General features: G+C 33.3%; 1 protein-coding gene across 2 annotated transcripts in view; it reads right to left on the bottom strand.

Moving 5' to 3' along the window:
• The window catches only part of LOC111055765 (tRNA dimethylallyltransferase), a 114,103-nt gene extending 100,603 nt beyond the window's left edge, over positions 1-13,500 (bottom strand). For both annotated transcript variants that reach the window (XM_039428810.1, XM_039428809.1), the window contains exon 1: positions 13,402-13,500. In XM_039428810.1, the coding sequence (XP_039284744.1) occupies positions 13,402-13,463 (62 nt within the window). In that variant the 5' untranslated portion in view covers positions 13,464-13,500. The remainder of the gene's footprint in view (positions 1-13,401) is intronic.
• Between the last annotated feature and the right edge of the window lie 142 nt (positions 13,501-13,642).

Below are 13,642 nucleotides of genomic sequence, written 5' to 3'. Positions count from 1 at the left end.
CTTTTGAATTGTAGGAATTGACATTTCTTACTATTTATTGTTAATTGCCTTTGCTTCAAGAATTGGACAATTGACTGTACTCCAGTAAAAGCATTTATTTCTAGACTATCTAATAAATAATTGTTAAAGATAAGCGATGTGTCATCAGCAAACAACAGAGCTCTGTGATCTTTTAACTCTTTTGGTAATTGGTTCACATACAACAGAAACAGTAAGGGACCCAGAATTGAGCCTTGAGGTACTCCAGCCTGGACCTCCAGTTTTTGAGATTTAATTTTTACTATTTCATTCCCATCCACCTTGGTAAGCTCAACACACTGGTTTCTACCTATGAGATATGATTCAAACCATTTTAGTTCTATACCATTCACACCTACAGTTTTTAGTATTTCCAATAATATTCTATGGTTCACACAATCAAAAGCTTTGGATAAATCAAGAAAAATTGCGGCTGCCTTCTCACCTGAATCTATTATATCTATTAGTCTTTCAACAAGGGATACTATTGCAGTCTTAGTAGATTTCCCTTTCTGGGAACCCATGCTGTTCATCACATATAAAATTAATTTCTTCCAGGTGCATCAATAACCTATTTAAAACTACTCTTTCAAAAATTTTACTTATTACATTTAGAATACTAATGGGTCTATAATTTTCAACTCTTTCAGAATCACCGCTCTTGAAAATTGGCAAAATTTTTCCTTGTTTCAGATCATCAGGGAAAATACCCTGCTCTAGTGAAGTATTAAGGAGATGCAATAAAGGGTCCAGTAATTCATTTTCACATTCTTTTAAAATTTTGCTTGAGACCCCATCCAATCCTACTGTTTTTTTGTTATTCAAATTTTTTATTATTCTTGACAACTCATCTCTTGATAATGGATGAAATTTAAATACCTTTTCAATTGGCTCAGCATTTAATGTAGTTGTATTATAAGTATTAGTGTTCAGTGACTTTTGGAGATTATATGCAACCTGTTGATAATATTTATTGAAAAAGTTACAAATGTCTATACTATCATCCATATAATTTCCATGTTCATCGATTATCCTAGGGACATTAGTAACTGTATCCTTTTGAGCTGCTCTCCTATTTCTATTAATTACCTCCCAAACAGCAGAGTTAAAATTGGTACTAGTTGTTAATATTTCAGCTGTTTTCTTACACTTAGCTTTCCTCACTTCTTTTGCATAGTTTTTCTTTAGACATTTGTATTTGACCTCACTCGGAACATCCCTCACTGATTTAAATTCCTCATAAGCTTCCCTAACAATATTTCTTTGAGTAAGGATATCTTCAGTTATCCATTCATCTACTTTGTTTAATTTACTTTTTACTTTGACTTTTTTTATCGGACAGCATACACTAATGTGAAATCTTAGAGTATCAATGAATTGCTTATATTTGTAATTTAGGTTACAACTGTTATAAACACTACTCCAATTTTCTTGAAGCAGTTTCTGCTTCAAACAATTTATATTTCCTAGCTCATATTGCTGAATTTCTTTCACAAAAGTTTTTTTTCTGCTTGGATTCTGGCCCTGCAACTTAACATCTAAAATTTGATAGTTATGATCTGATAGATCTGAGCTACCTAACCTGACATTACAACCTTCTATATTTGTGAGGATATTATCAATAATTGTCTGTGAAGTTCGAGTTACTCTTGTATATTCGTGGACCTTAATTTCTAAATTATTCATATTAATAATATCTCTAATATCCTCTGTCATTTTATCCTGCCTGGCAAAATCGGTATTGAAATCTCCTACTACTATAACATTTGTGAAACGAGCGGTTGTAATTTCCAAAAGTGTATGGAGCAGCTCACAAAATTTTTGCCAGTCTCCATTTGGTGACCTATAGATACCTAACACTACTACCTCAAATCGATCATCAATTTTTAACCTTAGTCCCGTCACCTCTAAATCCATCTCAACAGAAAATCTCTTAACAAAATCCAGTTCATAAGTTTGGGTATGTTTAGCATTGCTAGTGAATATACATACACCACCACTTCTATGAGCTATTCTACAAAATTCTGATCTCAGTGAATAGCCTGGAATCCTAACTTGATTTATTTCCTTTATTTTTAAGCCATGCTCTGTGAAAATAACAATGTCAGGATCCTCCTGTTTAAGAAAAACTTCTAATCTGTCAATTTTGTTGCGAAGATACTGAATATTTTGATGATAAATACTAAAAACCTTACCATCTTGTGCTACTCTATCTCTAGCATTTGTAACTATTTCCCTTTCCCTGTTTTGAGCCAATTTACTAAAAAATCGTTATTTGTTTTTTTGACTGTTTTTAAACCAGAGGATTGCAAACGGCTTTCAATCAGCTCTGCCAATCTATTACAAAAGATTACTTTGCCAGATCGATTTAGATGCAACCCATGATTAGTGAAGTTATGTCTTTTCAGCCTTTCATTTAGAAAACAAATCCCCAGTTGTTTAGAATTCTTATTTTTTAGGCTGTTGATTGTATTATGGATTGATTTGTTTGTCGAATTGATTGCTTCATTTAATTCTGGCCTATCAAACCTATTAGGAATAGTACTTATTATTAAGTTTGTTTTTTTGCTGAGTGGCACAATCGGTATTGAAATCTCCTACTACTATAACATTTGTGAAACGAGCGGTTGTAATTTCCAAAAGTGTATGGAGCAGCTCACAAAATTTTTGCCAGTCTCCATTTGGTGACCTATAGATACCTAACACTACTACCTCAAATCGATCATCAATTTTTAACCTTAGTCCCGTCACCTCTAAATCCATCTCAACAGAAAATCTCTTAACAAAATCCAGTTCATAAGTTTGGGTATGTTTAGCATTGCTAGTGAATATACATACACCACCACTTCTATGAGCTATTCTACAAAATTCTGATCTCAGTGAATAGCCTGGAATCCTAACTTGATTTATTTCCTTTATTTTTAAGCCATGCTCTGTGAAAATAACAATGTCAGGATCCTCCTGTTTAAGAAAAACTTCTAATCTGTCAATTTTGTTGCGAAGATACTGAATATTTTGATGATAAATACTAAAAACCTTACCATCTTGTGCTACTCTATCTCTAGCATTTGTAGCTATTTCCCTTTCCCTGTTTTGAGCCAATTTACTAAAAAATCGTTATTTGTTTTTTTGACTGTTTTTAAACCAGAGGATTGCAAACGGCTTTCAATCAGCTCTGCCAATCTATTACAAAAGATTACTTTGCCAGATCGATTTAGATGCAACCCATGATTAGTGAAGTTATGTCTTTTCAGCCTTTCATTTAGAAAACAAATCCCCAGTTGTTTAGAATTCTTATTTTTTAGGCTGTTGATTGTATTATGGATTGATTTGTTTGTCGAATTGATTGCTTCATTTAATTCTGGCCTATCAAACCTATTAGGAATAGTACTTATTATTAAGTTTGTTTTTTTGCTGAGTGGCACAATTTCCTTGATTTTTTCTGTTACTTGAGGAAGATGATTCAAGTTAGGTTCATTTATATTATTTGAGCCACCCAGTACAATTAGATAGTCATTTTCATCAAAGTCTTTAGTTTGTTCCCTAGCTGACTCTAAAACTGCATTAATTGATGCACTTGGCTTGAAAAAACATTGGACATCAAATTTATTTTTTAATCTTTTATCAAGGAGATCACTGCAATCACGTCCATGACTGGACGTCAGTAGCAGAACTCTCCCTTTCCTATCTTTATTTCCCTCAGCTATATTTTTGGTTGCTGTCTTCAAAACCTCACTGTACGTTTTATTTCGACCATTTTCAGAGCATTTCCCATCATTTAGGTTAGATTCTATTTTTTTGCATTTGGACGGAGGTTCTATCATACATTTAGTATTATCAAATTTAGATTTTAGTTTCTTTATTTCCTCCGACATTAGACTACATTGATTTTTTAGATTTAGTATTTCTTTTTTATGGTCTTCATCTTGTAATTTTATAATCAGTTCCAAAGATTTAATTTCTTCTACCATCCCTAACCTTTCTTCCTCAGACGTTTTTAAAGTTACTTCTAATTGGTTTTTTAAATTAGTGTGGCTACTTTGTAGTTGAACAACTTTTTCGGCTAAAGTAGTTTGAAGAACTGGTGTTTTTGGTTTTGGCGTTTTTGAATTTTGGTTTTGGGAACGCGTAAGTACTCCCGCAATGTTTACATTTCTATTATTAACCTTCGGTGTTTTACTTGAGCTCATCTTCCTATCTAAGAAATTATATTACTTGCAATAATAATAAATGATTTATAAATGATAGGATTTTAATTTGGTTATAATTTTAGTCAAGTAAACTATCTATGTTTATTTTTAAATCTCGAAAACCTAACCTCAAACTAACCTCTAAACGGTGTTTGGCTTTTTAAAATAGAATTAAGAATTAAAATCTAGAACAAAATGATAACACGTGATCAAGAAACAATTAATAATGAAATAAACACAAAATTTGTACTTATCCGTGACTATTTATAACACAAAATCTTCCAAAACCCAGGAGCGAAATTATGTAGTAATTTCATTCACAACCTCTCAAGGTAATCGATATACCGATCAATGAAGAAAGACTGAATGAGACAATAAGGACAAATTCAAACAACAATCCATGGTGATGGTGTCAATCAGATGGATCGATGAATGGAGGTTCAAATGGATAAACTGAAGAAAAATTGAAGATGATTGTGGAGTGATCAAGTGATCATGAATTCAAACATTTTGGAGGAAATGACGAGGGGAATGCCTAAACACTCAAACAGTATGGGATCGCTTATAGTTAGAAATCAGCTAACATTGAATTCAAGTAAGTTGAATTTGAATTTCATACATTACAAACATGTGGTTATTGACATCTCTTACATGACCTTTTGATCTTCTGCCTTCTGGTTTATAATTTAATATCTTTATTATTTTATTTGTAAAAATATTTCTTGTATTTGGCAATAAATTCATTATTCATTCATTCATTCATTCATTCATACTCTATGGTGTATGCAATCAACTCCAGGAAGATTATCTAGTTTAGAGATAATTTTAATTGCTGCTTCAATAGTTCTCGATGCATCTACTAGCCTATATTGATTTTGGCTAATTGATTCTTTATATTTAATTCGAAATTATCTTGACAACAAATTCTGACTCAATTGGAAACAAAAAAAAAATGAAACTAACAGAATGAGCATTGAAGTTGAACCCGCTAGTTGCAACAGTGTTACAGCCAGTCACTTGGAGTGGTAGGTAGCCACCAACATGAATGGATGGCAGATGAATAGAAGCCGGTAGACGGTACTTGAGACTTGGGCGATAAAAGCGCGCACCAAGTCCCGACTGCATTCCACAGTCTCGGTCGGGAATCCTGGGAATGGGAATTTGCCACACCGACCCCCCCCCCCCAACACTCCTCCTCATCATCCTCCTCCTTCACAGCTGAGTGTGATGATAACCGGCCAGCAATGATAAGACCGGCGGGCGCACCAATGGCCTTCCACCTTCTGCATTCTCATAGACTCCGGTCACCGACCTTGCACTTGGACTTGGACTTAGCAAAGCAGCTCCAGACCGAAAGACGTCGTCTAGTCGACAGACTCCACTTTCAACATTCCACGATCACAGGCGAAAGGCGAATCTATTACTGGCCAACAGGTGGGTCAGGTGCAGATTACATAGGAAATAGTGAAGGGCTTCTTATCCTGAATCAGTGTCTCTTAAGATTGAGTGGGAGGGGCTTTGATAACCCACCTAATCGAATGTGGAAGGACTTCATGGAAGGCTCTCTAAGCCTACTAGACAATCATATATAAAATGGAAACAGTGTGAAATCTTATTAACATCTAAATTGATTATTGAAAAAAAACATTTTATCTCCATCAGATATATTTAACAGAAATAATTATGATATAATTTATCATTATATTTATTATGAAAAAAATTAACAGAAAAATTAGAAAAAGCTTCAAGGATCCAAGACGAACATACAATATGTACGTTCTGTTTCCAGTTCCAATCGTAAATTATTTTTTAGTTTTAAATTACAGTATGTTATTATACTCAAGAGAAGGAACTTGTACTTGTAATATGTTGTATTTGTTTTGATGCAAAATAAAAATTATTTGAAATTGTTCCATCACGTGACTAGTGCAAAATGTTCCCATGCAACGCCATTTCAAAATCGTTGGTTCAAGCTTTTGGCGGTAAAAATTTACCAGGCTTCGACTGTGGAGCAGGAACTTGGAACTGGAACTGGTTTCTGGTACAGAATCCGTCAAAATTCTTCCCATGGGACGCGGAACGTTTTACCAGGTAAATTGTGAATCGGACAATTTACCACATTCTATGTTCCCAGAACGGGCTCAATGATATGATTACAATTAAGCTCGTTTTTCAAATAATTATGATCTTTTGAATATTGGCTTACAAGACAAATGAGAAATGAAAACAATGTAAAATCTTATTAATAACATTTTAATTAATTATTGGAAGTAAGGGATGAAAAAGTAGATCAGCATCATTTCACAAAAAAAAACTTCCAAGTTTCAAGACGAACATTACAATAAATTATATGATTACTATTAAGCCCGTTGATAGAATCTGATCTATCTGATCTTTCAAATGATTTTAATGACACTCACTAACTAAAGTGTTCATTGAAATATTAAAAAATCACCTTTCAAATTGAGGCAAGTATTTGTACAAATTTAAATAGAAAATTAACAGTTAAATTGTATTTAAATATTCGTCTCAGATACCTTATCTACTAACAACATTGGAGCTCAGAGCACATACTAGGGGACATAAGTACATGAGCTAAGAGCACACAGATGAACTTCTACTGTGGAATTGCAAACAATTACTCTTGAATGTAGAGATATATAAGATTGAATCCCACTTGCTAATTAGATTGAAACTATCATAATTTAGACAGGTTCCATCATTAATAACAAATAGCTGCAATGATCAGACTTTTCATCATTACTAGTCAAAAACCAGTGATTAAAAACCAAATATATACAACATGTTTTCACAGCTAGACCTTCAATCATTCTGTTGTAATGTACAAACTAATTAGGCAACACAGGAAATAGGAATTAATTTATGTTTCACTCCATATACATTTGGGGATCTTAATATCATTAAGATCATGTATTTCACTAACCGAGCGATCATTGATAATCGCCGCCAAAAAAATGGCTCAATGGTCTGGTGCTTCGGCTAATGGCAACTTAGAGCACAATGCAATAATCACGATGCCCTTACAACTTGATAACATCCTTTCAGTGATGCTATTATGACTCGTTTAATTGCTAGTACATGGATAGCATTGCAAATGAAGATAGCAAACTAATATGACGAATCAAGCACTGAACCTCCTCACTCCTCGCCACACAAGTAAAAACTCACTCTACTATATCACAGCTCACATACTGTCATACTGCACTAATGCAAAAGTCCAATGGTCTGCACATTGGACCACCTGAATTCAATTTCATGCATCCTGCACATAATCTGTCTGCCAAAATATGACACCAGAGCAATTTCAGGTCCACAATATGAAATCCTCTCCCATTCTCAACAAGACCTGTTCCACACATGAAATTAAGTAGTTGATAAACTATCTTCCACTATCAACAAGATATAATAATAGATCTATAATAATCTAATAATCTCTATAATTGTGTTAATCTATAATTAACACATGGAATTATGTAGCTGATATACTATCTTCCACCCTCAACAAGACCTGTTCCACACATGAAATTATGTACTTCATATATACAATCTTCCACTCTCAACCACATCTATTTAGCATATGAAATTATGTACTTCATATATACAATCTTCCACTCTCAACCACATCTATTTAGCATATGAAATTATGTACTTCATATATACAATCTTCCACTCTCAACCACATCTATTTAGCATATGAAATTATGTACTTCATATATACAATCTTCCACTCTCAACCACATCTATTTAGCATATGAAATTATGTACTTCATATATACAATCTTCCACTCTCAACCAATCTATTTAGCATATGAAATTATGTACTTCATATATACAATCTTCCACTCTCAACCACATCTATTTAGCATATGAAATTATGTACTCATATATACAATCTTCCACTCTCAACCACATCTATTTAGCATATGAAATTATGTACTTCATATATACAATCTTCCACTCTCAACCACATCTATTAGCATATGAAATTATGTACTTCATATATACAATCTTCCACTCTCAACCACATCTATTTAGCATATGAAATTGTGCAGTTCATATAATATCGGATTACATATTGAACAACTAGAATCTGTGTTGAAGATTTGAAGCTCACAAATAAAAAAAAAAAACTTGGAGTTGGTTTGAATTTTATAATTATGTCATGAGTAGAGAATCTCGAGTTTTTTAACTTAAACAATAAATTTCAATAAAATTAGGTGGAAGAGTAGAAGCATACTTTCTTTCCCTCGAAGAATTTTATAAATGTTACCCTCAGGTAGTAAAGTGCACTTTTGTCTCAAGATGTACAAATATTGATCTAATTATTATATAAATTATTACTAGTAGCCTCATTTTACTTTTTTATATCATACTTTTTATTTCGACACTTGAAAATGACATCAGTGCTGAAAAGTAGTTGTGTTAGAATAAAAAAGGGTAACTTACTAGTAGTTTCAGCTATAATTGAACAAATAAATCAAGATTAAAATACTTCTAAAGACTTCGAAGATATTAAAATACTTTATTAGATATTGATCTCTTGAAGGATTACATTGTAAGATAACCAGAAAAATTGGTACGAGCAGTGAGTGATACTGCATCAACAAGAAGCATGAAAAATATACTTCATATTTAATTTGAATGAGGCGAATATGAAAACCGTCAACAGATAGAACTCAAAATTGTATTATTATGAGTTGTAAAAATCAGCTTGCATGCAGAGATACGATAAGGAGTCTATAGTCTATTCTCAATACTATTCTATTGTAGTATTATTCTATTAATAGTCTATTCTCTATAGTCTATTCTATAGAACTGTTCTCAATAACTTTATGTTCCAACACTAGAATGAAGTAAATAATCAAGTTGCATACAGGATTTTATTTTTGTGAAGATAATTAAGAACTGAAAATTTTGTGAAGTGAACAACTACAAGACTCGACCTATTTCGGACTATGTGTAACCTTATCTAAATTTGGGAGAGGAATAGCATAAGGTTACCTTATTTTTCTTTCCCTATCACTTTTGATGATGTACATGTTGTATGAATCAATAAAGAGATACAATGAGGAGTCTAATTTCAATAATTATGTTCCAACTGAAATATTTCATAACAATTCCAAAATTATGGTTTAGTATTCTAGTCTCAATAATTATGTTCCAAATAAAATGTAGCAATGAACAAGTTGCATACATAGGTACAATGAGGGATCTAGTCCACAATAATAATTATGTTCCAACTGAAATGTTTGATAACAATTCCAAAACTATCGTTGAGTAGTCTATACTCAATAATTATGTTCCAAATAAAATGTAGCAATGAATAAGTTGCATACACAGCTACAATAAGGGGTCTAGTCTCAATAATCAAGTCCCAACTAAAATGTTAGATAACAATTGTAAAATAATGGTTGAGTAGTCTATGCTCAATAATTATGTTCAAAATAAAATGTAGCAATAAACAAGTTGCATACATGGGTACAATGAGGGATCTAGTCCACAATAATAATTATGTTCCAACTGAAATGTTTGATAACAATTCCAAAATTATGATTGAGTAGTCTATGCTCAATACCTATGTTCCAAATAAAATGTAGCAATGAACAAGTTGCATACAGAGGTACAATGAGGGGTCTAGCTATATATAACAATAATAATAATTAGTTTAGTTCAAACTAAAATGTTTTATATAACATTTTCAAAATCATGATTAAGTGTTGCTTCAAATAATACAACTTGACCACGTGAAAACTTGTTTTGGCATAGTTTAAGTGTGGTACAAAAAGATGTGGGTGCATGCATGTCTACAAATTGAGTCTGCAGGCGAATTAGACAAGAAGTGAACTAGTAGACAAGGAGAGGCACTGATAGAGTGGGAGGATGAGCAACGCGAGTAATGAGAGAGGCCGTAGAACAACCAGACACAATTCATTGCAAACTGAATAAGGCTTCCTACCACCACCCCACCCCTCATCATCATACTAGTCTGGAGTGGGGGGAGTGGGACGACGCCAGTGCAACAACCGCTGCACTCTTGCACTATTTTGGTGCAGTGATGCACCGCGCACTTGCACATTGCACCAGGAGATGCTGCTATTTATGCAACCCGATCGTTCCATCGGTAGTACACTGACTACCCTACATCCCGCCGGATATTTTTAGAGGCATTTGCTACAGAAATTCTGGCGCAGACAGCAGACAAAGCACTCAAGGATTTGAGGGAATACTAACACATACATGATTGGATAGGAAGCCCAATGTTTTTGGGACTAGAGACAATACTAACACATACATAATTGGATGGGAAACTCAATGTTTTTGGGACTAGAGGGAATACTAACACATACATGACTGGAAAGGGAACCAAATGTAATTAGGGCTGGAGGAAATTCTAACAGAAACATGAAAGGAAACTCTAATCTTCCATGAGAACATCAATTCAAATTTGACAAGTTTATGGCAATGCAAAACCATTTGAAATGATGCAAATACAGTGCAGTTGAATGCTAAGCTATCCAATAGCATTATTCATGTGCATTCAACCATTTGATAACTAAAGAATACACATTAAAATGTATGGAATATTTGAAGTTGAATTATTACTGGGTACATTGACAGTATTTCGATAATTTTTCAACTCAAATCAAGAATAGAACTGAGATATCTATAATATAATAAAGAAGTCTAAAGAAGGCTTATACATGTGGGGGATAGAAAATTCACGAATGACGTATCATCACGTCTGAACTACTGGACTGATTGACTTTTTGCATATTGATTCATAATTTACCGAGGATGGTTATAGTCCTATTTTACAAGTTTTCAGTTTATCGAATTTTTAATTAGACTTTTGACTTTTAGAGCTCATTATTGGTACTCAGAAGACTTTAAAATATAGAACTTGTACATTTATTGCGTTATTCATTAGCCAGTACCGACTCTTTCCACCAGCATCCTATAAAATAATCTCACTGTTTCTCACAAATTTCTTCATATTTTCCGACTAATATCACAATTTTTGCATCAATGGAGATCAATATCATGAGCTTTAATCTTCTTTAATTTGTTAATTCATTCAGTTTTCCACCCACTGAAGATTTTAAATCCCTTGAAGCTAATTCAGTCAAATCCTGGTTCTTTATCTTCATATTATCTCATGTCATTCAATTATAATATTGATAATTATGGATCAATTTTAAGAAATTTTCTCTAGTCTTCTAGATCTTAGAATCTAATACTTAATTCAAGTATATTTTGTGAATTTATGTTTATAGTAAGATTTGATAATTTACATTTAGTTATTATCCATCACTTTTCATCAATGAATCTTGTGAATGTTTTGTTGTCGCACATTTCTAGTTGGTTGCCCTTCATCGCCTTCAACTAGGAGTTCTTGGAAACTATCAATGTCAATACAACATCTGCTCATGTATAATTCACTTATTAGCAATGTCACCACAACAAGTCATAAATAATTAAACAATAATTATCAAGAACCGATCTTGAATAAGTTATACAGTACATGCGTACTGATGACGTCAAGCAAAACATACAAACTGAGAGCCAAGATAAACGAAAACAATCCACTACATAACTAATGATAGAACGGATACTATCTACTCTACAACTAATGACTTCATAGGACTCAATTCCGGTGGCATACTAGTTATCACACTGACTCGCCTGTCTGCACATGCTTATCAGCTTATTATACAGATTCATGCCGAGTTGCTGGCTTCTTGGGGACATAAACAAGGTGCGATTCACCTACAAATGACAGTATAGGTTGTATGGAAGGTGTAGATGTTATTCACAGTCGACTGGAAGTCAAGAGCATAGCAGTGTCGCGCAGACACGTCAGATAACCTCGTCAGATGCGATGCTAACTAGCCTCGTTCACATGTCACCGTTTGTTCTGTGCACTTGCTTAGATATTCGCCATCCGGTGTCGTGATACATAATTATTCACTGTTAGCCTTCGTTAACTTGGCATCACTGAATAAATTACGCCACTGTGACGACGTCACTCTTCCGTCAAATAAACCTGATACCGACAATAATATAGTCACTAATGTGGCTGAAACCATCACTCTGATAGACACGTTGAGATAGAACAATGCCAAAAATATTGCGAGACGATAGGGTTGGGTCTTTGGATACATAGTGTAGGTGATGTTTTGGTAGGTTTCATATTAAGGCTGTGCAAAGGCTAAAAATAAACTTTCTACTAGTGATATTTTTCAAAGTTTTTCGATTTGTATAATTATCATCAAGCTATCAAAATGAAAAGGTTTTCTCAGAACATTTTTTGCGATCATAAGTGAGAACATTCTCACTTTTTGAGATATAAGCGCCTAAAGTTTAAATTTTTGGGAGAGAACATTTTGATAGCTTGATGATATACAAATCGAAAAACTTTGAAAAATATAACCAGTGAAAAATTTATTTTTAGCCTCTGCACAGCCTTAATAATTCTAAATTCCAGTTGAATAGGCTGATAAATGGGACTACCTAAATAGGAAAACTGATGAATGAATATTTTCAAAATAACACTACTTGATGAGCTGCAGTTAATGTATTTCGAATAACCTATCAATAAAAGACCTATTCCTCCACCTTCATCCCTTACCACACGTAACCTTGACATTAGAGTAAATTCCTGCAGTCTGATGATGACCCACAACAGGTCGAAACGATCGTCAATACCAACGTAAGTGCATTTTCACTCCTAAAGTGTTTTTAAAAATGTTTTATCAATAAAGTTCAACTAGGACACTCTGTGCCAAACTCATACACATACCATCAATGAATTCGATGAATCTATATAAAATTCTAGTATGATATTATTCAAATTTGAATTTATCTACCAAAAAGTGCATAAGATGTATCCACAGAGCTATTGACCTAGCTTCTGAGTTTGGCTGATATACAAACACAAAATGAATTAAAAGTAAACAACTTCCTAAAATTTGAAGTTTAAAACGTTTCACACCTCAGGTTGATTGATGAAGAATGGAAAAAGTTTTCATAAGTTGGATATTCCACTAGTGTGCAATACAAATTTGCAATGAAAATTGCACTAGAGAAAGAAGTTTCTCTTCAAGCCTTAATATCTCTGGCCGATGTATACTTACTCTTTCGGCTTTAATTGTTTATGGAAATTGATACTCACTCTCCAGGATTGAATTTTTTGTGGAAATCTATAAGTTCTTGAACAAGTCCACGGTCAAACATTTCATCAATTCTCTCATCCAGTCTTTTCTCAAGTACTTCCTGAAACAAATAATAGGATCATTAGTTGTGATTAATCATTGAAATCAATTGGTCTCTTTGATTGGCTCACAAAACATAATTATATTTCATAATTATTAATTTATTTATTTATTTATCAAGTAAAATGTGGCAACTTCTGT

Source organism: Nilaparvata lugens, chromosome 5 (genome assembly GCF_014356525.2).
Source record: "Nilaparvata lugens isolate BPH chromosome 5, ASM1435652v1, whole genome shotgun sequence".
Lineage (NCBI taxonomy): Eukaryota > Metazoa > Arthropoda > Insecta > Hemiptera > Delphacidae > Nilaparvata > Nilaparvata lugens.
Note: the sequence above shows the minus strand (reverse complement) of the source record. Positions and strands in the feature narration are given on the sequence as shown.